General features: G+C 38.4%; 1 protein-coding gene across 2 annotated transcripts in view; it reads right to left on the bottom strand.

Moving 5' to 3' along the window:
- Positions 1 to 5,737: 5,737 nt before the first annotated feature.
- IPO11 (importin 11) overlaps positions 5,738 to 27,361 on the bottom strand; it is a 500,359-nt gene continuing 478,735 nt past the window's right edge. For both annotated transcript variants that reach the window (XM_075589848.1, XM_075589838.1), the window contains one exon: positions 5,738 to 6,410. In XM_075589848.1, the coding sequence (XP_075445963.1) occupies positions 6,246 to 6,410 (165 nt within the window). In that variant the 3' untranslated portion in view covers positions 5,738 to 6,245. The remainder of the gene's footprint in view (positions 6,411 to 27,361) is intronic.

Here is a 27,361-nt window from a genome sequence, read left to right as displayed (position 1 = left end):
CCTTTGCATCTGAATTAGTATTATGCATTATTAGACTTGTTATTTAATCAAATGTGTTTAATTGACTTAGTAATAGTCTACATATTACCCCTAAAGCCACACCAGAGAATTTGGTTAAATCCATCAGATGAGAGACTAAGTGCTGACAGGGAAGTACCACTTGTAGGATGTGGAAATGGGCTTGAAGAAGGGCAGTGGAGTGCAAAACGTAGCCCCCCTTATATTTTATAATTATTTTTCACTTCTGGCATTTTAGTAAAGATTACCGTTTTTGGTTCTATGTTTATATTGCTCTTGTCTGGGTCTTTGTGTTTTGTCTTTGTCATGTTACTGTACATGCCACAAGTGAAACTGTCCAGTGCAGTATTTTAAGTCATTTCACTTTGATATGTTTTTTTAAAGCACAACATTTAGATAAGAGTGTTTTGTACTTCAGGCCATGTCACCTAGATGGGTTTCCCATGTAGATAGGATCTTCACTTTTTGGGGGAGGGTATTTGATGTTGCACATCACATGTAGCACCTCCTATATAGTGTGGGAGAGATGATTAAGTCATTGTCATATGTCACAAAACATAAATAAGCTTAATGTTCTATTGTTCTGTGGATGTATTTTGGGAAGCCCTGGAGGACTATTCTATTTTTCATACATATTGCCCCCCCATTTTAATCTTTTTAGATCAAGAATTTTACTTACAATGATTTCTAGCCTGGATTTGGCCAGAATTTCCTCAGGAGTGCATAGGTGTTTAAGACTTTGAGGTGTGTGGCAAGGAAGAAATTCCACATGTTGGTACTAAATATAAGATATTTGGGATTCAATAGGATTGACAAGGACATGAAGGATTTACTTATGACAAGGGAGCACAGCTGAGTAAATTGATATCAAATATGATAGGTTGGTCTGTTACATTTCAGATACATATTTCACCTTCAAAGATTAAAGTTACACTATCATAATGGATATCTACATGTGTATTTTAATTATACCAATGCAAGGTAGAGGTGGCATTCTTTTAGGTATTATAGAAAGAACGTTATGAGGGCATTTTTTTTTGTTGTTTTAAAACAACAATTTTCTCTCCCCCAGCCTCAAAAATGTCTTTAGAGATTGATGAGGGGGATTTAAGGACACCTCCAGAAGGTGGGCTTTTTCAGTTTCCAATGCGGGGACTTTTAGGATAAAAACCATGAATATGGGATATGAATTTAGAATTCAACAAGAGGTGTGTTTTATCCCAATAAGACACGTGAATTCTCATCTACTGTACCAAACGCCAAAGACCTATTTTGGGAATTGCATTAGTAATGTATAGGTTCTCTGATTACACTGTCATTTTATGAAACCGTCTGTGTATATTACTGTACATGTTTCTTATAACATTATTTTCTGTAACCAAGCACAGTACATATTTTTTATATTAAATCTAAATATATAATAAGTATTGTCTTGGACCCTAATTGAATGTTTTTGAAGAGATTAACTGCATTTTTGGACACATTTTGCTACAATCAAGGATTGTGTGTTAATCATATATTTTTTTTCCTACTAAACTGGGACCAAAGACTCTGCAAGTAAAAATTGAAACTATCGCTGGTGGTGGAAGCGATTTAAGATCTATATATTGTGATGGATTGAGGGGAGATATTACTCATTTTAGGGACTCTGCATGGAGATAAGCAAGTCAGCTAGATAGCTATCAGTATTAACCCTCATCACATACGCAAGTCACATGCTCACAGGTGTGTCATTCGTGACACCCCCTTTGTTTCATAAGCACACATCTACATTTTTAATACCCGACATACAAAAATTAAGAAGACAGAGAATGAGAAAATAGTTTTAAAAAAGGAAAGGAGTACAGTACTGTTTACATACAAAGTAAAAAATATGGATATTGTATTATCTGTGTCAGGTCCTCCGCATCTATTTTCTTTCATGACATATACTGTAGGACATAGCTGCAGTTTTTTGTTAACTGAGGGAGTGGATAAAATAAATACAAAACTAAAGTTTGAAGCTGCAGGGCTATGAGTTTCCATTTCTTCCACTTTTACTCCTCCTACCCAATTTCCATTTTCTTACAGGATTGGAAGCAGGGAGTTCTCAAGAAATGAACTGCACTATTTTCAGCTCCAGGGTCCCCGCCTCTTTCGTAGATACTTACAGTACAGGCCATGTGCAGGTACCGCTTCCTTGTTTTCAAAGGGTATTTAAATGGCCATCCAAAAGGAAACCACAACCGATGATGCTGCAGTTTCCAATTAGCCAGAGATTTCACAGCTAGCTATTTTGTTTCCTCTGAGAAGGATTTAAACCTGGTAACTTCTCCGGTATCCCGGGGCGTCCCCAGAGCTCAGAATAGTGGCATTTGGCTTAGGGAAACCCTTGGTTCCCATCCTACAAAAATAAAAAACAGGGGCTAAAGAAAAAGAACACGTAGGAGGAATTACTCCTTTAAAGCTGCAGACCAAGCAATATCCTAGGTGCATTTTTTTTTTTTTTTTTTTTAATAAATCAGTTCTCTACTATGAGAAAATACTTGTAGCATTGTTTTGCAACTCTTAATTACATTTTTAATGTATTATAATGCAACAAGCATTGTTTCTATAGCAACCAATTACAAAGTCATACCACTATCATCTTCTGAAACAGCTCTGGCACACCCCTTTTTGAGCCCTGACCCCTCTCTAGCAGTGCCACCAATTGTATCTATCATAGTAACTGCCTGGTCACTTGATCTTCCCCACAGAACTTTGCATCTTTGGTCCTCTTCTGCTGCACCAACAGCCATTTAGTGAACCCCCCGAGCTGAATGTTTACAGATCGATCACAGAAGAACGGATTGATCAGCAACTTAGTTAATTACTTATCATTGTGTGGATTGTATTGATACACATATTAAAGGGGGGTGGGGGGAGCGAAACGGCAGCTTGGATTGGTGCTTTAGTCACCTTGCTATTCAAATTAGAGAATATCGAACTGAGGACCTAATTACACAATATAAATGCTGCTGCAGTACATTGTGAACTACTGAACAGCATTTCCTTGACCAGTTATGATCTGGTCAACATTTATAGTATCAAACCAAAATACGCTTGTTGAAAAACTTGACTATGAAATATATACAATGTTTCCAACTACTGTTACAACAGTAGTTTTTAAAAATACCAATATTGCTGCAGCTAGCAATGTTGGTATTTTCAAAATATAAATTATTTGGGAAATATTGTGGCAAAGTCATTTAAAGAAACAAGCGTTGATTTGTTCAGCAACATCTTACACGAATTTGATTAGCTGTGTGAATGTCAAAATTGGTGCAAAATACATACGTTTTGAATTTGCAGCGCCTTTCCAAACACGTCTCCTCAACATTTATATTGTTACATAGTACATGCTAACAGTCACCCAATAGTATTTGCTACTCCATTTATGTATGTTCTGTATATCGACAAATCCCATGGCCTGGTTTGGGCTCAACACGGTCATAGAAATAAGGAAACTCCATAAAAGTCCAGATGTTTACAATACACAAAGTAGCTGAATATTTCTTCAAGTAATAATATCTGTAAACGAAAAGTCTTGTGGTAATATACAGTCACTGAAGCAGTAGCGATTTTGTTAACCAGAGAGCCGTCATGATTTTACTGTTACAACAAACATATCTGACAGCAGGTGGCAGAAAAAAAAAGTTTAGTTTTCCTTTATTTAATGCACCGTCAAAAGAAGTCTGAGGAAAATGTAAGCATATAACAATTGCAAGATTGTTTCTCAGAGTGCAAGAGACGTTGTTATGTATAACGCAGGTGTACCTTTTTATTTTACCCTGAACTCAGTAATGTTCTTTGTGTGAAAAATATTTTTATATTATATTTTAGTTGCCTAACTAAAGATACATAATTTATTAAAAAAAAAAAAAAAGATAACATAAAATTGCATTAATTTTTAAATGGTTGTGGTAAAACCAGGTAAGTGATTTTGGACAATAATCATTTTACTTGGTGTTGAAAGTGTTAGGATTTCCACTGAACACAAATGCGCTTGTGTGTTCTCCATACAAGCTTATCAGCTGGCAGGGGAGCGCAAACTTTTTGTGCTGCGCCCCCCTGTCACTCTGCCCCCGGCTCTCGCGGCCCCCTGCCTACCTTCATTCGCGTCAGATGACGCTGTGTGGGCGTGTGACATCAGGTCACATGGTGCCGCGGCGTCATGGCGACGCAACACAGACTGCTGAATCCCGTTAAGTAAACAGTTGCAGGGGCCTCACGCGATCCCCCAGCATTTAATTTAAATGCCTGGGGGAAGAGTGCGGGGCCTCTGCAACTGCCCGTGCCCCCCCAGCACAATCTCCCGCCTCCCCTGGGGGTCGCGCCCCCCACTTTGCGCACCGCTGTGTTAAGGCACTCTAAGTTACATGAAAAAACAGATGATAGTATATATTTTACACTATTATATTGTATGGTGTATAAAATGGGATTTGTAAGTAACCAATGCCCTAGATTCATTTTAGACGCAAGGAGACAATTTATGAAGCACGGGTACAGCTTAGCGCACTGGATGCAGCATTAACATCTATTGACTTTAACGGCAGTTAACGCCAGATCGGGTGCAGTAACCCGTACCAGAGCTTGATAAATCTGCCCCAAAGTAGGAAACACAAGTCTATATTCAATATACAGTGGAATCATCTTCCAGTTGCCCAGGAAGGTATCAGCACTATTAAAAAGAATGGTGCTGAAATCTTTCAAAGCAAGAAGACATCTTCACAGCTTATTTAGCAGGGAGCAAAAAAAAGCTATCAAAGCATTCAATCATGAGGGTGTGTGTAAAAATTCCTATTACATGCATCATGACATACAATATGTTAGTTTATCTAATAGCCAGAAAGTGTGTGATTGGTGTAATAGAAACTCAGTCCAGCAGTGAGTAAAGACTGCCTTCAACATGCAAGGTCAGAATAAAGGTTACTTCAATGTGTTTGATCAACTACTATGATGTTAATTTGAATACACTTTACACCTGAAACTGAAAATGACATTGGCTGCATTTTAAGGTTGCAGTAAATGGAAGGTCAACTTCTTCTACAACAAATCTATTAGCAACTATGTTTTAAAGCAGCAAAACCGGTTTCATTGTTCGTTTTATTTTGTTCTTTTATTACAGGATTGAAGCAGGGGGTCTTCAGAGCTGAACTGTGTTAATTTGAGCTCAGAGGACCCCTGCTTCCAGAGATACTTACCTCCGTAGCGGTGCCGGTATCTCTGCGCCTAACGAAATGGCAGGGTGTTTAAATGTCCCGCATCACGTAGGACAATAGGAAGCCATTATGTCGCCCGGTGCAGTTTCCTATTGGCCAGCGTGATCGGGACATTTAAACTCCACAGAGGTACTGGCACCCCTATGGAGGAATGTATCTCTGGAAGCAGGGAGTCCCCGGTGCTTAAATGAACAGTTCAGCACCAAAGACCAATCCGGTAATAAAAAATAAAAAAAAGAATAAATTAAACCTATTGCTGCTTTGGGATCTCTAGCGACTTGATCAAACATGAAAACTAAGCGATAGTGTTACTAATTATGAATGCAGATATCAGTAAAATATTTCTAGCCAGATGTACTACAATATGGATATTGTTAAAAAAATATGTCTGGATATAACTGGAACAAGTAAGCACCTGTTGGTAATCTTATTTTAAAGAAATGTAGATGTTTAATAAAATAATAACATAACTCTGAAGATTTGGTAACCAAAACCTGTATTTGTATACACAAAAAGATAATGTATAAATGTATCAATCATATCAAATATTGAAGTAATCAATCTTATTTTTAAACTTAAATTATCACCACTTCTGCTCTTTTTAAACTTTGGATGGAACTGCAAATATGTTTTTGTTATTGACATGAAATAATGAAAATGTTATCTAGACAACGAATTGCCGTTAAGCAAGTCTATCTTAACTATTAAGCACTTCTTAAACATAAGGCGAGAATAAAGATTATTTGGGGGAAAAAAAGCTGTTCTCACATTTTCTTGGGCATCATGAAAAATGCAACGCCGAACTCTTTGCATGTATAAAATGACACCCTAGATAAGTAGCTCTATACATCATATAAGTACACATTGTATACATTTGGGATACTTTTTCCCCAAACTAAAATAATCCTTTGCATGATTTTCTTTTATTTTATGTATGTAAATACATTGTATTTTCATATTGAAGCCGAGTTGAAGCTTCTGACAGCTTTAGAAACCTTGTAAAAATCCTTGCAATTGTGTCACTATTTCGGTGTCCACAGTTTCCATTAAAGACCGGAACCCTTCTTCTCCCATTAACTCCTGCTGTGCTTTCAGTTTCTCGTAAACAAATTGCTGCAGTGACACGGTATGTACTGGGTCTTTGAGCGCAACCTAGGGAATGCAGAAGACAGCATATAAGAATACATTAACAATGAAACATTAATACATGTCAGTTTCCTCCACGGCAATCTATGCTAGAAAACGATGCTTTGTTACTTAAAAAAATAGTATATGACTGCAGACAAATGATACCGAAGAACTAAGAAGTCGAATTTATTTGTATAATTGTGAATGCCATTTTGCATTTTTAGTTCATTTTTAATTTTTTTTAACTTTTACTTTTATTTTTTAGTTCATGCTCAAACCAAGAAAAAAATGCATGGTTGATAAATGTATTTAGAAAATGAACGACACAAGGTAATGAAGACTTTTCAAAACAAAATAGAAGGCTCTTGGTCTTCTCACAATGTCACAATTAAAATTTGAAACTGGGCTCAAAGTTTTCTGTTTTCAGAACCTCGGCATAATCACTTTTACTTGCTAACCACTGTAGCCAATGATGACATTGGTCTCCATCAGGTAGGTATATAGTATGCAAAAATAAGTCAATATGTTTAAGGTTGGGCTCCAGACAACCGTCAGCAGAAATTCCAATGTTCAACTGAGTATTGTACAGTTCTGACAAACTTACCCATGCCATTCGATAAAGCACCAAGATAAAACAGCCAAGACACAATAGAGTATGGTAATTTGAGTTGCATAGGCTATATAAAGCCATGTGCACTACATACATGTATGTTTATTTACTTCCTAGACGTACTAGAATTAACAGATTGATAACAAGATCATTCTTACTCATGTTATTGTCAGTTTAGTTATTGTCACTTAGACGTTTCTTGAATTCAGGAACAGTACCAATACTTTTTTTTAATGGAACTTTGACCACTGCTTCAGCAAATCACTGCATCATTCTTACATACCCTAAGTAGACTTGGGGAAAAATATGATTTGGGTAACTATAAAGGGCTATGTTGAGTACATTAAGGTAAACAAATGATACTAACCATAGCAGAAAATGGTAAAAATATAAAGATTTTTAGTGGAAGACATACTGTATAAACAAATGGATAGAATATATATATATATATAATATATATATATATATATATATATATATATATATATATATATATATATATATATACAAATAATAATCATTTAAAAAAAAGTAATATAGAGATGTGTGAACAGATGAGAGAAAATATATTGCTGGTTGTAGAAATTGTACATTACAACTTTTTCTATGAACAGAAATGTCTTATTTATGATATAAAAAAAATGTAAAGCCTGCACTGACTGTCAAAGACAGTCAATATTTAAATTCTGATAACACATAAATCAGTATATGTAACAATATACCGTACTCTAGGTGGATATTGGTCATAAATATGCATAATTTTGTGTTCCTCATTGAAAGTCAAAATATTACTAATTATTAAAAACAGACCTTGAAGTGCTGCACAAGAAAACTATTTCTACTGTAAACATTGAACCCAACTACTTTAAAATGGCAAAAATGGTCTCACAAATGGTCTCACAAAAGCACCGGAAACATATTTCTCTACAGAAGAACGTGGATAACCTGGAAGCTTTGCCAGGTAAATGGCATATAAAAGATTGGACATATAAATGAAGGTTATGCAAATTAAAAACATTCTACCAGGAAACTGAATGGGATAAAAATGGTCCATCCTTGAGGCAGTATGATTTAGGAGTGCTTGTGGACAGCAAGCTTAGCAATAGTGCTCAATAGTGCTTAGACCAGGGGTGGCCAACTCCAGTCTTCAAAGGCCACTAATTGATCAAGTTTTTACGATATCCCTGCTTGGACTGAGCCACATGTGCTGAAGCAGGGATATCCTGAACACTTGACCTGTTGGTAGCCCTTGAGGACTGGAGTTGGCTTACACAGTAATGTAGCTGCAAATGTTAATAGCATATTATCATGTGTAAAATATGGTATAGATGGAATGGAGGACGGCATAATTTGGCCACACCTTCTCACTAATAACGCACAATAAATATGGAAAAAGTGCAAAGGAGAGCCGCTAAATTAACAAAGTGATGGAAGGTCCGATTTACAGGAAAATCCTATTCAAATTAGGATTGTTTAAATTGGAAAAGTGGCATCTAAGAGGTGATCGGATTTCTATTTAGTATTTACAAATATACTCAAAGTCAGTAGAAGGACCTTTCAAGTGATATTTTTATCCAAAGGACAATGCAAATGAGGTTATCCCTGGAGATTAGAGGAGATATTTCACCAGCAACATAGGAAAGGATTATTAATTGTGCAGCGTAGTCAAGAGACTGTGATGACAGCTGCAGTAAATATCTTTTGGAACGGGTGTATGGATATGCCAAATAAGTTAAAAATAAATGGGATGTTGATCAAGGAAGAAATTGGATTGCAATTAATTATCATTATTTCCCCTTAGGAGCCTATAAAAAGGTGAGGCTAACGAGGAGTTCACACAGTAGAAATCGTTTATTATCAGCACAGCATTCAGTACGAGTAAAATAGCCAGCATTATTCTGTGTGCACAGAACGAAACCAAGAATATTTTGTTCCCTTGGCCAAGATAAAGGGAATCTTATTCTGGATGTTATACTTATACCTTTATCAGACAGCAGTTACACTACGCCACTCTCACACTAGTATTTTCTGTGCATGCTCCAGTGCTTCCCCCTTCTTCCCCCTTCTTATCTTCTCTAACAGTTTCTTCTTTAATTTCTCATACATAATGTTATCTTCCGCAACTGTTCTCTCTGTTTAATAAACAATGTTCTTGGGCCAGTATGAATGCGTGTGTGGGCTGTAAGGGAAGACTTTCAGCTCAAGCAAGGTCGTTTCACAGATTGTGTGTGCAGGTGTTTCAGGTAATTGCTCCCCCATCCTGTTCCTTGGAACGTTAACCCATCTCTTGCTGGCCAAGTCTCAAACAAAACCCAACAGAGGTATGAGCCATAAATGGTAAATGTTTCACTTGTTTTTGTTGTTTGCCTTTCAGAATTTAACAAAGGTTGAACTGGATACAGTAGATATACTGAACTGAAAGTTGACAAGTTAGTGGGGCCATATCACAACAAGCTCCTCACCCCTACCACATGCAGTACCTATCACCTGAGATCAGACTCCAAAAGACTATTCATGGTCCCAAGACTCAACAAAGTATCCGGACGTTCCTCCTTCTCCTTCCGTGCACCCCAAAACTGGAACAACCTACCAGAGACTCTCATATCCACCACCAGCTTAAGTTCTTTCAAATCTAAGGCTGTCTCACACTTTAATCTGGTCTGTAACTGTTTCATACGCTCATAATATATATTTTCTTTAACTGTGCATGCAATGTCTTGTATATAATGTATACCTTGTTCATTTATGTAACTGTATTTGTAACCATGTATTATTTTGTTTTACTCTGTGCCCAGGACATACTTGAAAACGAGAGGTAACTCTCAATGTATTACTTCCTGGTAAAATATTTTATAAATAAATAAATATGTGGTACATTTAAGAATACTGGGGAAATTAATTTAAACACTGTTGAAAGATTTATTGAATATCTAAAATCTAGCAACTTACATGATCTCAGACAATATACATTTACTAAGGAGAGATAATGTCAAACAAATCTGATTTTTTTTTTTTGATTGAACGACTAAGGTAAGGCTTTTGACCCTATCCCACATAGAAGACTGATAAATGTTGCAATGCTTGGGATTTTACTCTAAAGTGGTTTTGTGCATTCCGAGAACGAAAAGGTTACCATTAGGAAACTTGGAGAAATGCTTTTTAATTTCCTTATTAGTTACTGTACATTACAAATGGTCTTGAAGGGGAAGTATGCATTTTTGCAGATGACAAAAAAACTCAATAGGGTTGACACTCCAGGGGAGAAGAAAACAAATGCACACACAAGCGCACCACGGATTAGTTTAAAATATGACAATTTTAATATCTGAACCCAGTGACTTGGAACGGCGCTAAACAACAGTGCTGGTGCAAAAGAAGATGTGTAAAAGTGAATTATAAGGTGTAACTGAAAAAATTCTCAACCTTCACAGGGAATATGTACCGATTCCCTTACAAGTAGTGATGCATCCAGGGTAGGAAGGGAGCGATGGTATCAGGAACACCCAAAATTTTAATATCTGGTCATAAGACCACAAACCACAATAATTAAATAATAAATTACAATGGAAAAAACAAATCAATAAACATATAACACCTACATTACATATATGGTCACTCCCATATATAGGAATCCTAAACTCATTAACACTTCTATTAAGCACAACACCCAAAACACGAATGAAAATCAAAGTTAATCAAACTAAACATTCACAATGGAAGTTCTATGAAAAACCTGATTAATAACCACAATGAGGGGAACTGGTACTAAACACAAGCGGTAGCGGGTGGCCAGTGTAGGTAGGGTAAGGCCTTGCCATTTTTTCCATCCTTGACCATTAAATATTTTTATGGACAACGCACTTTCCTCCTATTTTTTTTTTTGGATATTTCCGGCTGTGCTCTGCCATTTCTTCCTTCTATTGCATTCTTATCCATACGAACGGAGGCACACCAAAACTGCCTGGAACCTGGATCAACATGGACGCTGCAGCAGACCTGTGAGTTTTGGCTTGCTACATTAAAGCTGCAGTTCAGTCTTTTTTTTTTTTTTTTTTAAATTTATTTTTTTACTTCAATAGTTTTATGTGTGCAATCTCTAATTACCTAAAGAACTGTATAGCTGCAGGTCAATTCGTTCTCCATGTATTGATAGGTCGAAATTTGGTGACATAATTAGTGGAGGGATCTGTTTATATTCTTCTTGTCTGTCAGTGGAAGCTCATGAATATTCATGAGCAATCCTGCACTGACATGTGCTAGAGGGAGGGCAGGGCTGACAAAGGGGTGTGCCAGGGCTTGTGACAGGACATGAAGGGGCAGTGCCTTAGCAAATGGCTGTTAAAATAGAATACAAGAAAATTGGTCTTTCAAAGTTGTTTTTTTAAAAACAGAAAATGCTAAAAGTATTTTTTCTTACTACAGAACTGATTTATTAAAAAAAAACACACGTGCAGGATATTGACTGAACTGCAGCTTTAAGGAATTTGGGTATGCAATTGGGGTGACATTCAGCACTTTCGGTTCCTGGATTCATTGAGTGCCGCTTCTGCTGGTTTACCAACCAGGATACCACACCCAGTACCCTACCTCAATTAAAGATATACACTCATCACATATACAGTACAGGCATCACACAGGAATAATCTTAATTATTTTACATCAATTGTTCTGTTTACAGCCTTTAGCACCACGCATGAATACATTTACTAAAATAAAGAGAAGACTAAAGAACCAAAATTTCTACAGTTTGCAGAAGAGAAGAAAGAGGGGGTGCCATAGAACCCTTCAAATGTATCCAGGGTTTCAATGACCTACAGGAAAGATAAGTGCTAGAACAAGAGGTCATGCTATGAAGCTGAAGAGTGGCAAGCTACGTGGGCCAAGTAAAATTCTATATTTAAACATTTAAAAAGCTATACTGTAGCAGCTATGCAAAATGTAATCCTAAATAAAATAACTATGTAGCCTAATAAGATTTTTAACTTACATAAGTTTGGATAACTGGTATAGTAATAGGACAAGCAAAAAAATGGTAATTCGTTACAATAATCCTTTTAGGGAATTGTACATTTGCTATGTTGCTGGTCAAATAAAAGGCTCAACATCAAATGTGCAAGTTTCCTTGGCTATATATCAAACACTGTTTGTGTCTTGAGGTTATATGGAATTGTATGGAGTATTATAAAGAAGTTTGTTTGCCACTGGCATTTCGTAACTTTAATTGTTGGATAATAAATGTCCTTTGGGTGTGTACATGGTCTGTAAATATGTTGTGGAGAGGTATGTTAGATATGATGATATAAATGTAAAACAATAATAATTTATAAGAACAGGTTTGGGAAAAGTGCTGTGTCAGTAATATGGACCCCTCATCTTTTTCGACTTCCTTAGCATTATTAATGATCTGGCTCCTATTTTTACCCATAAATTCATTCCGTTTCTACGTTACATTATAGCCATGCAAAGTGGAACATATCTTTTTTTCTGATTCCTCCTTTCAATGGAAGATCATTTAGTTAACACTTTCATCACATCAGGCAAGTTTTTTTCACTTTCATGCAACACACATTTTGCTTTCAGCTCAGTTGAGACCAGGCGTCAATATACTGTATTTTGTTAGAGGAATGACAAAAGCTCTTCCTCATAGTTTGAGGTGGTACAGTAAACCAATTAAAACATGCTTGGGATAGACGTAAGGCTATCCTACTGTAAATATGCCAGAAAGCCAAGGATCAAATACGGTCTGAGGTTTTACTGCAAATAGGAAAATGGGCAGACTACAGTAGGGGGGCCAAGTGGTTATAATCTGCCATCACATTCTATTTTTTGATTAGTTCATTATTAGCAATTAGAATTAGTTGATTACTACACAATTGTATCCTCATTACAGGATAATTATGGAAATAAGGGATTGTAATCTAAATGTATGAATTGCCATTACTTGAACAAAAAGCTTGACACTCAAAGCTATATTAGTTGAACTAATATACTGTAGGTAGGTTTCTGGAGGAGATTACTACTTTAAATAAAAAATATATTACAGTATAGTAGTAAAAATCTTCGCTGGTGGTTGATAAAACATTGAAAATCTCTTATCCATGACCTTTCCAAAGTTTAACAGGTTTACAGTCTAATATTACTCCAACGAGCAGGCACAGTTTTCTCATTAGTTTAAGTCCACTATCTCCTGACAATTAGTAAAATCAATGTTATTGATTTTCAAAAGTGTAGTGTACTGAATGTTCACTGTTTCAATCCATACTTGACAGATTACCCCCTCAGTTTAGCTTTTACTGCAGGGTTATGTAAAACATTTATTACCAGTTCTAATTTAAAAACATTTTTTTACTATGAATATGAAAGTATGTCTAAAGGTGATATATGTCACGGAGATAAAATGCAATGAAAAGTCAAAAATAACTTATTTAGTGGGTCATTAGCTTAACAAACAGAAAATACAATTTGTCTGGAGAAAACCAATATATTTCTAGTTACAGATTCCTTTCCTAGTTAAAGATGTATTATATTTTCGCAAAAGGTAATAATCAACATTAGCCTCCCAGAAAATGATGTACTGCCTAAGATGTATTTTTAGACACTTTATTCTTCCCCTTAAGCCACTCAGTGCCCTTTGAACATCAATGTACGTCATGAAAGTCTGCACCCTGGAGGTCCTTATGACGTACGTTGTGTGTCCTGCACTACTCCCTTCCCTGCTCCAGCTGGCAGGGCTTGACATCAGCTCCTGCTGGTTGGAGCATTTCCTTCAAACTTTGAAACAAATTGCCCCTTTCATTTACCCACTGGCCAGCTCACTACCTCCTCGGTTTCCAGTGTCCGGCCACAGTGAGCGACCGTTGGTGTCTAGTGGAGCAGTGATGGGGAACAGCCTTTGTGCTGCCACCCACGTTGTTCCAGGCTCCGTCTGACTTCACCACGAGTACTTTCCCCCGTTGCACTGCACTAAGCATTTTATGTGCTGTATAGGAGGGGGTACTCCATTGTCACTCTTTGTGATGATCAGAAGATGGTAATTCTGAGGGTAAACCCAATGATTTAGAAGGGGGAGTCCCCCCATTTCCTCTGTGTGTTGCTTTTACTTTTTGTAAGCACACATACACACATACAAATTGAAAATGTAATATTTATATTTCTTTGATGATAGGGGGAGGGGACACAGTGAAAAGTACTCCCAGACACAATATTTTTCCTATAAGTACCATTTATTGATAGAGAGCAGAGACTCCCTCAATCAAGGGGGAACTGTCAGAGTAAAATTGTTAATGGGGTGTCCTGTGAAAATTAACTACAAAACACATGTTGCATATACCATGTATTTCAACACTTTCATTTAACAAGATCCCACAGACCCCAAGTGACATTGATAGTTTCATGTGTTAATTCACTTTAACCCCATATTTGTAGGGATAAACTATGCTCGGCAGGGGGCATCAAAATGCACACCCAACCTAGGTAAAAACATATCACAATTTTCATTGTATCTGTTATAGGAAGGGACAATCAGCAGCCACCTTTATATGACTGGTTAAAGTGACCTATCCCAGGATTCCTCTAGTTGCCTGCTTTCAAAAAATATACAGTATGTTGTTTCTGGGTGTATTACTGCTTAGTTACTGTTACAGTATAACACGAGGAAATAGTGGTGCGTCATAATCTGTCCAATGCTACTTTGGGACCCACTACCCTTTTTCACATAAAAGCATTAACTAAGTATATTGTAATTGTATTAATTGCCCCTTTCCAAAAGTAGGCAAAATGTCGTTTTTTTAGGAGTATGATATAGCTCATAAAAAAATAGCATGAAAAAATAGCATGAATTCAGAAGAAGGTGCTAGGATATTGCATGTAGACCGCTGGATACTGTACATACAACTAGGAAAAAATATACTGGGTCAGCACTCACAAAAAAAATCAGAGAAAATGGTAGACTCGCTTTGTCCTTTTGGTCTCACCAAATTTCTTCTCTAATATACTGTATCAAAAACAGCAACAATACAAAAAATATATCAGAAAACACAAGGACTGTGGAATGGGCCAGGAGGCCGTGTTTACCAGTGCGTGTCTGCTGACTTACATTTCCTTTTGCGTTCTGATACTTTCTGTATTGTTGCTATTCTAACATATATTATATATTCCTAAAATCCAAAATTAGTGTGCGTTTCTGAGAAAAACCTCAACACCACAATGTTCAACAAAAATTCCCAACCGGACATTTTTTTTGTGGAAAAGTGTTACCCATGTCTTAATTCCTTGGGATAAGTGTTTTGAGAAAACGAACCATTTTTGCGCCCCCCCTGTCTCCGCTCTCCTCCGGCTCGCGCCCCCCTCCCTGCACGGCTCCGGCGTCAAATGACGTCAAGGGGGTGATGTGATGTCACGTTGCCATGGCAACGTGACATCACGTGACAACGGCGTCCTTTGGCACTGGGTTGCCATGGAGACGCGTCACTGGAAGGTAAGTAAAAGTTACAGAAGCCTTGCGTGATCCCAGGCATTTATTTTAAATGCTTTCAGAGAAGCGCGGGGCCTCTGTAACAGCCCCCCACTTTGTGCATCCCTGTGCTAGAGGATAATTGTGCCTTGCAATAATGCCGAGTAATTTCTACATTCAGCCATGAAAAATTCAGGTGTGAAGAGCCTTACGTAGTTTTACTAATTTGGGGCCTCTTCTTGCCAAAATAGAATGCAAAAACAAATCTATACCAAACGTTAGAAAACGTGTGGCCACGCAGGAGGCAAACACCCTTGGCACTGAAGAGGTTAATATATTTGGAGTGTGATCAGGGCTGTCAACAGCTTTCCTGGGGATCCAAACTTTTTTCCACCAGGTTTCCCCGTGTTGGCGACCTTGCGAGCCCATCCTCGTTCTCTTACACATCCCCCTTTTAAACACCGCCTCACTCTCATCCTCCCACTATTTGTTTCCGCTTCTCAAACTCTCCCCTCCCATATGTATTTCTCTCCTTCCTCTCTCACTTTCACACTCCAACCCTCTCCCTCTGACTTTCCCCCCCATCCCTCTCTTACACCCCACTATCCCCTTCCCGCTCAGTCACCCCCCCTGTTGCTCACTCATTCACGCCCTCTTACACTCCCTTGTCTATCCCTCTCATACTCACACATGCTCCCCCTCTCTAGCACTCTTCCCTCCATGAAGTGGAGCAGGTAGGGGGCGGGGGCGGATTGGGATGAATGAAGGTCGCATCTGGTGAAAGCCCAAGCCTGGCAGCCTGACGTGGAAGTTTGCCGATCGGGACCCCTGCAGCCGCCAGGCTGTCCCAGAACTCCCCTCCTGTCGGTGGCACCGAGTGTGATACAACAAAACATGCAAGCAATATCACAATGTTAACCAACACTGGCATACCAGGTTAGGAGGTCCCAGCAACAAAGTGCTTAAACTCGAAAGTAAAAGGGATAATATATAAATATATAAAATATTCAAATATATAAAAAGGAGAGGCATTGAAGCTCATCTTCATTCAAATTTAAAGCTGCAGTTCAGTCTTTTTTTTATTTTATTTATTTTTTTACTTCAATAGTTTCATGTGGGCAATCTCTAATTACCTAAAGAACTGCATAGCTGCCGGTCAATTCGTTCTCCGTCTATTGATCGGCAAAGTTTGGCGACATCTTTAGATATGGGTAATGTAAATCGTTGCTATAGGAACAAGCATGCTTGTTAAAATAGAATACAAGAAAATTGGTCTTTCAAAGTTGTTTTTTTTTTAAAACAGAAAATGCTAAAAGTATTTTTTCTTACTACAGAACTGATTTATTAAAAAAATACACACATGCAGGATATTGCCTGAACTGCAGCTTTAACAACAACCTGTAGCATAAACAAAGACAATAACCAAACTTGCTATGTTGATTCTGTGTAATGACATCCCAAACAATCGCGATCATAAATGAATAACAAAGCATAAAATCCCGCCCCACAAAAGTGAGTTTCTTTTAGTTCTTTTAGGAGGCTGGCAGAATGCACGAAGCACAAACAATGGAGGTTAACAGCTGTAGTTATTAGAGGTCCCATCAATGCTTTTTGTACATCGAAAAGGGACATTGATAGGTAGCATGTGGTCATAATTGTTCTACATTTACGTACATTACACTATATTAAATGGTCATGCAGCTTTAACATGTTATTAGTAGCAACCCTTGATGACACTAAAATGAATCACTAAAAATTAGCCACTTTCTCCAAGGCCACTTTAAGAATCTCGCTACACTAACACTAAGCACCAACAGTTAAAGCAGCAATACTACATCACCCCCCTCGCCCCCAACTTTTTTTTAAATATGTAAAGCATGTGACAATGTATAATTCAACATTATTACCTAAGCTGGCAATCGTTTGGTGTTCCTGTTATAAATCTGTTACAATCCTGATTGTGTGCCTAACATAATGGCCGCCGTTCAGTTCCAATCAATCCCTCAGTCAGTGTAACTCAGCAGCTACAATGTATCCCTATATCACCAAGTTAACATCTATTGTTACAGTTTGCAGCTGAAACTGCTGGGAACATTGGAAACAAATTATCACAAATAGGAAAGTACTGCAAAGATTTGCACTATTGGAGTGGAGGGCTAAAGAAATCAAAGGATACTACAGAACTGCTTTATTTAATTAAAAAAAACCATATACTGTAAGATTTGACATGTTTTGCTGCTTTAGGCCGCGCTTATAGTGCCGGCGACGCGACTGATGACGTCACCCGTCGCAGTTGCATTTAAAGTTTAGGCGACGTTGCTGGATACAAGGCCAGTGATGTCAGAAAAGGGGGAGGGCAGAGGGACGGAGAGGCTCCTGATTGGCCGCAAGGAGACAGTCACCGAAAAAAATCAAATACCAGCGACTACCAGATTTCTGGTAGCACTGTCGCCGTTGCATGCACTATAAGCGCCGACAACGGCGACAATGCATTTGTGTTGACGCGATGGTCGTGTCGCCGGCACTATACGCACAGCATTAATCACAGGCACCACATTAATTCCAAAACAAAGAAAGACAATAACAAACACTGCAGCACAAATATCACTGTGGTCAATGCAACAGCTGCACAATCTAATTAGATTCAGTGTATGCCTCTTTACCTCTAAACAGCACTGCATATTTGTGTAGTAAAATGGCTGCTTGTACAGATATGTGCACGTTTTGTGTAGTAAAATGGCTGCTTGTACAGATATGTGCACGTTTTGTGTAGTAAAATGGCTGCTGGTACAGATATGTGCACGTTTTGTGTAGTAAAATGGCTGCTGGTACAGATACGTGCACATGTTGTGTAGTAAAATGGCTGCTGGTACAGATACGTGCACATGTTGTGTAGTAAAATGGCTGCTGGTACAGACACGTGCACGTATTGTGTAGTGAAATGGCTGCTGGTACAGACATGTGCACATCTATTAATGCGGCAGTATTTAAATGTCTCACATTTTCTTTGTATAAAAATGAGTTACTTTTTCCACAAAGTACAGATGCAGCCACGAGTATCCGAACACTTGCCTTGGAAAATATGGGGCCCTCTCCCAGTAATGCTGCAACATATCTGTGACATTTCTGCAGACAGACTAATTGGCCCATCGGATTAACACAGCGGGATCGCTGGCAGTCCCATTCAAACTATATATTATGAAGTCACGTGTATTACTGCTGTGAAGCGTTATTTACATGGATGGCGCTATATAAATAAAGATATACATACATACATACATACATAGAAGGCAGGGCTAAGGAAAAGACAGACAGCAACATTTTCAATGCCAATATATATATATATATATATATATATCGAGTGACACTTCAAACAACATACTGTAGATTCTGGCTCCAGGATCACATTATTATTGTGATTAAATGCCCCTAAGGTCTGTCACCAGCTGATCTCAACAGACAAAGTAGTACTCATCTCCAGCAGCTCCGTAAGCCCCATAAATTGCACAAAATTGCTTGCAGTCCTGCTAACAGCATAAGGAACAAGTGTACACCATTCTCTGAAGGTATCGGGGCACTGGAGGTTATTGTGAATCAGATATTTCAAAAGGTATCTCAAATGTCGACAAATGCATGAGCAGAGTATACAAATAATGGTCTGTTAGTGACCAAACATGTACTTGTTTCTTTTAAAGACAAACAACAACGAAGTTACAGTATTTTTCCACTTAAAACACATTTGCATTTCTTTTTGTGAATTAACTACTTAAAATGTTTTATCCACAAACTAAAGCATTTTTACAAAACAATTAATTTTAATTAATATAATCATTTATTCACATCAGAGGATTACAGTTAATTAAAATAATTAGGCATTGTTTAATCAATTGTATTTTGTCAACTTAATGATTTTTCAAAAGTCGACCAAAGACAGGAAGACATTGCTTTTGACACACAGATTATCCCCTAGAAAGTGCAAGCAAGCATCAACATTCAATTCATAATGAGTCTAAATCAGTGGAGCTCTTGTCAGCAAATTCATTAGCTACTGTACAGTATCTGTAAGCCATGTATGACCTTCAGGACTTTAATAATAACAAAAGAAACACGTTTAATTTATATCACTTGGAGTTAGAGACAATCTATAATAATTAATTGAACAGACCATTTAAGGTGTGTCAAATATCACAGGTCACCATTCAGTATGTGGCCTTATCAGCATGCTTGTGGGTCTCCACTTCTAACAAAACTCCTATACTTACCCACTTATTCATTAAGGTTCGTTATGGGTTAACACACCTGATTGCCCACAGTGGCTGTAAATCACACAAGATTGCAGGAAATATGAATTTAAATAAATTAATATTCTGGGGTTGAAATAATGCAAAAACTCACAATGGCTAAATACATTTAAGTCATGAAATAACTGTTGTGCTCCTAACTTTCTGGGATCATTTAACACCTTAAGTCATAAATCGCACACTGCACAGGAGGGAGTGGTAGGCTTTTTATATATATATATATATATATATATATATATATATATATATATATATATATATATATATATATATATATATATATATATATATATATATATATATATATATATACCATAATACTGAGTTAAGTTATGGTGAGTAAAAAAAGTGACAAAAACCCTCCACAGGAAAGCAAATATGCAAATACAACTGTATGCTCATCTGCATGTCTTAGGCAGGTATGCAACCCCGCCTTTCCCCATTATCACCCAGCATACAGCACTTCCACTGCAGCAAGGGATTCTGGGAAATGACATGCAAATGAGCACACAGTGTCACTTTTTGCCTCAAAAACCATTTTTAACATGGTTCCCTATAGGCTTAAGCTTGCTGCATGGTAACAGCTTTGAGCACAGCCAGGGTTAAGGTGCATACCCAGAAAACCACCCACAGACAGCTGTTTCGACCTTGATGGGTCTCATCAGTGTGGGGTTGATTTTAACTGGATATGCATAAGAGGCTATGGGATAGGCTATACCATAATACTGAGTTAAGTTATGGTGATTGTCATTTCCCAGAATCCCTTGCTGCAGTGGAAGTGCTGTATGATAATGGGGAAAGGTGGGGTTGCAGACCTGTCTAAGACATGCAGATGAGCATACAGTTGTATTTGCATATATATATATATATATATATATATATATATATATATATATATATACATATATATATATATATATATATATAAATGTAAATACAACTGTATGCTCATCTGCATGTCTTAGACAGGTCTGCAACCCCACCTTTCCCCATTATCATACAGCACACAGCACTTCCACTGCAGCAAGGGATTCTGGGAAATGACATGCAAATGAGCACACAGTGCCACTTTTTGCTTCAAAAACCATTTATAACATGGTTCCCTATAGACTTTATATATATATATATATATATATATATATATATATATATATATATATATAATATATATATATATATATATATATATATAAAATCAAATAGACTATACCGTTCTGTGGCTAACAAAATGCTTTTATTTGTACATATTACATTTGTATTTTATATATACATGCATACACACAGCATTTGATTACAGTTAATAAGAACCAATTGCCTAAGCTGTCGATCGATCAGCGAATATTATTTTCTCTGGGTTCATGTAAAGGCTGCTCCGGAATAAATTCTTCAGTCTGTGTAGCTCCAGCAGCAACAATGTAACTTTATATTACTAAGGTAACATTGTCTTGTTACAGCTTTCACCTCAGCCACAATCTCCTGCTGGAAATACTGCAACATTTTCCTGTTTGTGATAATTTGTTTCCAAAACTCATGCAATGCTGGGGAGGTGTGCTAAAACCTGCTAGAGCCACCGAAGATGTTCAGTCAATTAAAGCTGCAGTTCAAGCTGCCTTTTAAAAAAATATATATTTTTTTTTCCCCCCATTCAATATGTGCATCAATACAATCTGCACACTGACAAGTGATTAGCTAAGCTGCAGATCGATCCGTTCCCTGTAATTAATCGCTTGATCCGGGTTATTTAATTCAGTTCTTGCACAGCATTTTCTGGGCAATGTAGTCCTGGCATATGATTGACTGGGCAGTTACAATTGGTTCACTGCTAGAGAGAGGGCAGGGCTCAAGAGCCAGAGCCTATCAGAAGGGGAAGGGGGCTGTCACTTTGGAAATGCTTCCCACATTAGAAACATTAAAAATGTCTTTAAAACATTTTTTTAAAATGCTACAAGTATTTTCTCACAGTACAGAACTGATTTATTAAAAAAAACAAAACAAAAAAACACGTACAGTAGGCTATTGCTTGAACTGCTGCTTTAAAACCAGGGGCGTAGCTATAGCCCAGGCAGCCAAGCCAAAGCCCAGGGGCCCGTGCTCCTGGGGAGCCCGTTCCCTACCCCACCCACCTGTCGGCGGCCCATCTCTCACTTCAGATAGAGACTGGCGGGGGGAGATGGTATGCAGCGGCAGGCCCACGGCGTTAAACAGAGGATAAGCCGGCAGAGGAATTAGCAGTTAATACAGAGGCAGAGCAAGGAAAGTAAGCGCAAACCTTAAAAATACATAAATATAAACAAAGCAAATAAATATCACCAAGAGGAGATGCAGCTGGTGTGAGAGATTTCACAATCACTCAAAGTAACGTCTAGGGGAGGACACGAAGCGCAAGACTTCCTCTCCAAGGTGGAAAAAACACAAGGAATCTCAAATGGGCAGCATATGTAAAGAAAAAAAGAAAGAAAAATAGTGCAACACAGTTTAATTATAAAATATATTCGAGCAAGGAGGCTGCAACACACTCATGCTCCAGGATAAACAAAAGCAATTTAACCACTCTGGGTTCAGACGCTGTGTAAAAGACTCCAGTCAGCTGTTCCACGCTCTCCACTTCCGCATTCGATCGGCGTCTGACGTCACGAACCGGCTCCCTCAATCTCCAACAGCAAGGGGAGGATCATCTGGCTCCGTGAAGATCAGCACAGCGGAAGATATCCAAGTAGGAGAGCGCAATAGCAAAGTAGCTGGTGTCACAGCAGAGAGTCCGTAAGAGGCACTGACTGCTAACACAGGATCTAAGCGCATATAGAAAATCGGAACATTATATAAATCTAAAAAGAGGTTTAAAAAAACATAGTAAAATTATATAATATATAAATTATATAATAAAAATACATTACTCATAAGATTACACAATGAAAAATATATATAAATATAACATTATGAGCCCCATGATTGATCTAAATGGAAACAAGAAGAGAAATGAGTGCATATACATAAAAGGCATATATATATTTTTATTATATAATTTTACTATGTTTTTTTAAACCTCTTTTTAGATTTATATAATGTTCCGATTTGTCCTATCTAATGTTCCGATTTGTTTAGTATATGAGTAGGGCTCTCAGTAGTGATACACTGAGCCTATTAGATTCATTTTTGTGCTGTGACGTTTTGATCCCCTCCCCTTCTAGGGACTATTTAAGTTAGTCACTGCCATGTATCCCTACACCCCTGAAGAAGTCCATACCTTGGATGAAACGCGTAGGGTTTTCTATATGCGCTTAGACCCTGTGTTAGCAGTCAGTGCCTCTTACGGACTCTCTGCTGTGACACCAGCTACTTTGCTATAGCGCTCTCCTACTTGGATATCTTCCGCTGTGCTGATCTTCACGGAGCCAGATGATCCTCCCCTTACTGTTGGAGATTGAGGGAGCCGGTTCGTGACGTCAGACGCCGATCGAATGCGGAAGTGGAGAGCGTGGAACAGCTGACTGGAGTCTTTTACACAGCGTCTGAACCCAGAGTGGTTAAATTGCTTTTGTTTATCCTGGAGCATGAGTGTGTTGCAGCCTCCTTGCTCGAATATATTTTATAATTAAACTGTGTTGCACTATTTTTCTTTCTTTTTTTTTTCTTTACATATGCTGCCCATTTGAGATTCCTTGTGTTTTTCCCACCTTGGAGAGGAAGCCTTGCGCTTCGTGTCCTCCCCCAGACAATACAGAGGCAGAGCGGGATGGCCGGGGAGGAGTGCGCTCTAGTGGTCTGACCCGGAAGTCTTTCTTACTTCTGGTGTCTGCTGCTAGAGCGCGCTCCTCCCCGGCTGCCCCGCTCTGCCTCTGTAGCAACTGCCAGCTTATCCTCTGTTTAACGCCGGGAGACCGCCACCATATACCATCTCCCCCAGTCTGTCACTATTACCACCCACAGGTAGGCATGGAGGGAGAGAGATGATGATGAGGGGGAGAGGTGATGATGAGGCAGAGAGGTGATGATGAGGGGGAGAGCTGATGATGAGGGGGAGAGCTGGTTATGGTAATGATGAGGGGGAGAGATGGTGATGATGAGGGGGAGAGCTGGTTATGATAATGATGAGGGGGAGAGATAGTAATGATGAGGGGGAGAGATAGTGATGATGAGGGGGAGAGCTGGTGATGGTAATGATGAGGGGGAGAGATGGTGATGATGAGGGGGAGAGATGGTGATGATGAGGGGGAGAGCTGGTGATGGTGAAGTGGAGGACAGCTGGTGATGGTGATGAGGGGGGGGGGGAGCTGGTGATGGTGATTATGATGAGGGGGAAGCTGGTTATGGTTATGAGAGGGACAGCCGATGATGGTGATGATGAGGGGGAAGGATGTTGAGGAGGAGGGGAGAGATGATGAGCAAGATGAGGAGGAGGGGGAGAGATAATGAGGAGGTGGAGGAGGAGGAGCAGGGGGGGAGATAATAAGGAGGAGGGGGAGAGATGATGATGAGGTGGGGGTGAGATGGTGATGATGAGGTGGGGGAGATGGTGAGGTGGGGGAGAGATGATGAGGTGGGGGAGAGATGAGGAGGAGGGGGAGAGATGAGGAGGAGGGGGTGAGATGAGGAAAAGGAGGGATGGGGAAGAGATGAGGAGGGATGATGAGAGAGCGCATCAAGGAGAGGGAGAAAAAAATTGCACTCGGTATTTATATTAATGGGGCCCTGAAACTTTTTTTTTGCCGGGGACCCATGCATCTCTAGCTACGCCACTGATTAAAACTCAATAAAAATGGCATTTGCAATTACACTAGTTTATTTTTATTTTTAAATGCAGTAAGTATTATCTAATATGACAGAACTTACTTTAAAAAAAACAAATGTAGGAAATGTAATGTTTTGCTGCTTTAAGGTCTTCTCACCTCGCTGACCTTAACAAAAGAAAAAGTATACCAGTTTTTAAAATCCAATGCTCTATTCAGGAAATGTAAAACCATTTTATATATTAGGTTAAAATGGAGCTCTCCCCAGTGCAGTCTAAAGATTACTTTATTTTTCTTTTAAAGAGCAGAAGAACATGCTCAGGAGGCAAGATACTGACATATGATTTTAACTCATAAAGGCTCTCTGTAGCTACCACTATATCCCCCTTCTGCCACAAAATTACTCAAATGGCACATATAATACAAAGCTGCATGCCTGTTTTCCAGTTTGTCAACTCACTCTGACACACAGCAGTCTTAATTCTATCCTAACCCCTCAACTCTCATAGCAAAAGCAGCCAATGACCTAATGCCAGGGGCACTTTCATTGCTTATATTAGAAGACCTCTTCGCTTCCTTTGAGAAGGTTGATTCCCCCTCCTTCTTCACATACTCCAATCTATTTCTCACTATAACATAAATCTGTCTTGATTCCCCTCCTTGTTTAATTGTCTGGTACCGCCTCCTCAACTCCCACTTTCTGCTGGAATCCTAGAGCTTGGATTTCTGCTCTTCTCGCTGTATATCTCGTCTCTATTAATCCACTTATTTGTGTTGTTATCTTTAGAACTATTACAGTTTATCAAAACCAGTCCTCTTTAAAGCTCTCCCTTTAAACCCACGTTACTATAAGTTGTCTCTGCTATTTCCTCCAGGACGTGTGACACATATCTCAAACCCAACATGTGCAAAACAGAACCTTGCACTTTCACACTCCATTTGTATTCCTAAATTCTCAACAAACATTTATGACTCCACTATCATCTCAGTACCCCAAGACATTTTTTTAGGCGTCCTTTTTGACTACCTCTCTTCTATGCAACAGGGAGTCCCTTTCCAAATAGTGCTGCTTAAATTCAAGATTCTAGTTATCACATACAAAGCTCTCCACAATACTGCCCCTCCCACAACTGTCAGAGCTCCTCTCCAAATAACCCAACACAAGCTATTTCCATTCTGCCCATAACCTCTTCCTCCCCTCCTTTCTCAGAACCACCTGCTTCCTGTTCTCAATAAATAATAATACATGCTCACTTTTTATGCATATTTACCATGATTTATATTTTTGTATTTGGCTACATTATATATATATATATCACTGATAATAAACAATAACAATCATATGTTTAAGTACGTAAACAAAAATATTCAGATACTGTGCAGCCCATCTATTTTAATAGCTTGCTGTCTGAAATTTACATTTGTATTAACTTAGCAAAATTAAAATTTATTTTGTGGAATAAAGTTGTGTTATAGTAAGGTGCTTGGGTCTGGACAAATGATATTAATGATTTGTGTGATAATGTAACTGACTACTTTGGGTACAACTCTGATCTGAATTGTGATGTGTCTATAATCCCTAGTACAAACATACTACCAATATAAACATCTCTAGTTTTTGTAGAAACTATAGATGCCTTACTCAACATATAATGGTCATTTACCTGTTGCTGAAGGACCTTCCTTTCAACTTTTTTTAAATACAGTAAATAACACAGTTAACATATTTGGTATTAAACTGAAAATCTGAATATAGAGCATGTACAGTACTGTATGTGTTATAGTCTTTCTTAGGACTACTGCTACCAAAGACCCATTTCCCTTTATACCAATTGGCAACATATTCCCTTTAGGGTTTGTTGTACTGGTGACACTTTGGCCCTTATTAACTACAGTGGTGTGAAAAAATAAGTACACCCTCTTTGAATTCTATGGTTTTACATATCAGGACATAATAACAATCATCTGTTCCTTAGCAGGTCTTAAGATTAGGTAAATACAACCCCAGATGAACAACAACACATGACATATTACACCGTGTCATGATTTATTTAACAAAAATAAAGCCAAAATGGAGAAGCTATGTGTGAAAAACTAAGTACACCCTTACTGCTTCCATAGGAATTAAGATGCTAAGTAGCAGACAGGTGCTGCTAATCAAATGCCCTTGATTAATTTATCATCAGCAAGTGTGACCACTTTTAGCAGTTTGCTGGTCTGGAGCATTCAGGTGTGTGTTAACACAATGCCAAGGATTAAAGACATCAGCAATAATCTTAGGGAAGCAATTGTTGCTGCCCATCAATCTGGGAAGGGTTACAAGGCCATTTCCAAACAATTTAAAGTCCATCATTCTACAGTGAGAAAGATTATTCAAAAGTGGAAAACATTCAAGTCAATTGCCAATCTTCCCAGGAGTGGACGTCCCAGCAAATTCGCTCCAAGGTCAGACGTGCAATGCTCAGAGAAATTGCAAAAAAAAAACCAAGAGTTACATCGCAGACTCTACAGGCCTCAGTTAACATGTTAAATGTTAAAGGTCATGACAGTACAATTAGAAAAAGACTGAACAAGTATGGTTTGTTTGGAAGGGTTGCCAGGAGAAAGCCTCTTCTCTCTAAAAAGAACATGGCAGCACGGCTTAGGTTTGCAAAGTTGCATCTGAACAAACCACAAGACTTCTGGAACAATGTCCTTTGGACAGACGAGACCAAAGTGAAGATGTTTGGCCATAATGCACAGTGCCACGTTTGGCGAAAACCAAACACAGCATATCAGCACAAACACCTCATACCAACTGTCAAGCACGGTGGTGGAGGGGTGATGATTTGGGCTTGTTTTGCAGCCACAGGACCTGGGGACCTTGCAGTCATTGAGTCAACCAT

Source organism: Ascaphus truei, chromosome 1 (assembly GCF_040206685.1).
Source record: "Ascaphus truei isolate aAscTru1 chromosome 1, aAscTru1.hap1, whole genome shotgun sequence".
Taxonomy (NCBI): domain Eukaryota; kingdom Metazoa; phylum Chordata; class Amphibia; order Anura; family Ascaphidae; genus Ascaphus; species Ascaphus truei.
Note: the sequence above shows the minus strand (reverse complement) of the source record. Positions and strands in the feature narration are given on the sequence as shown.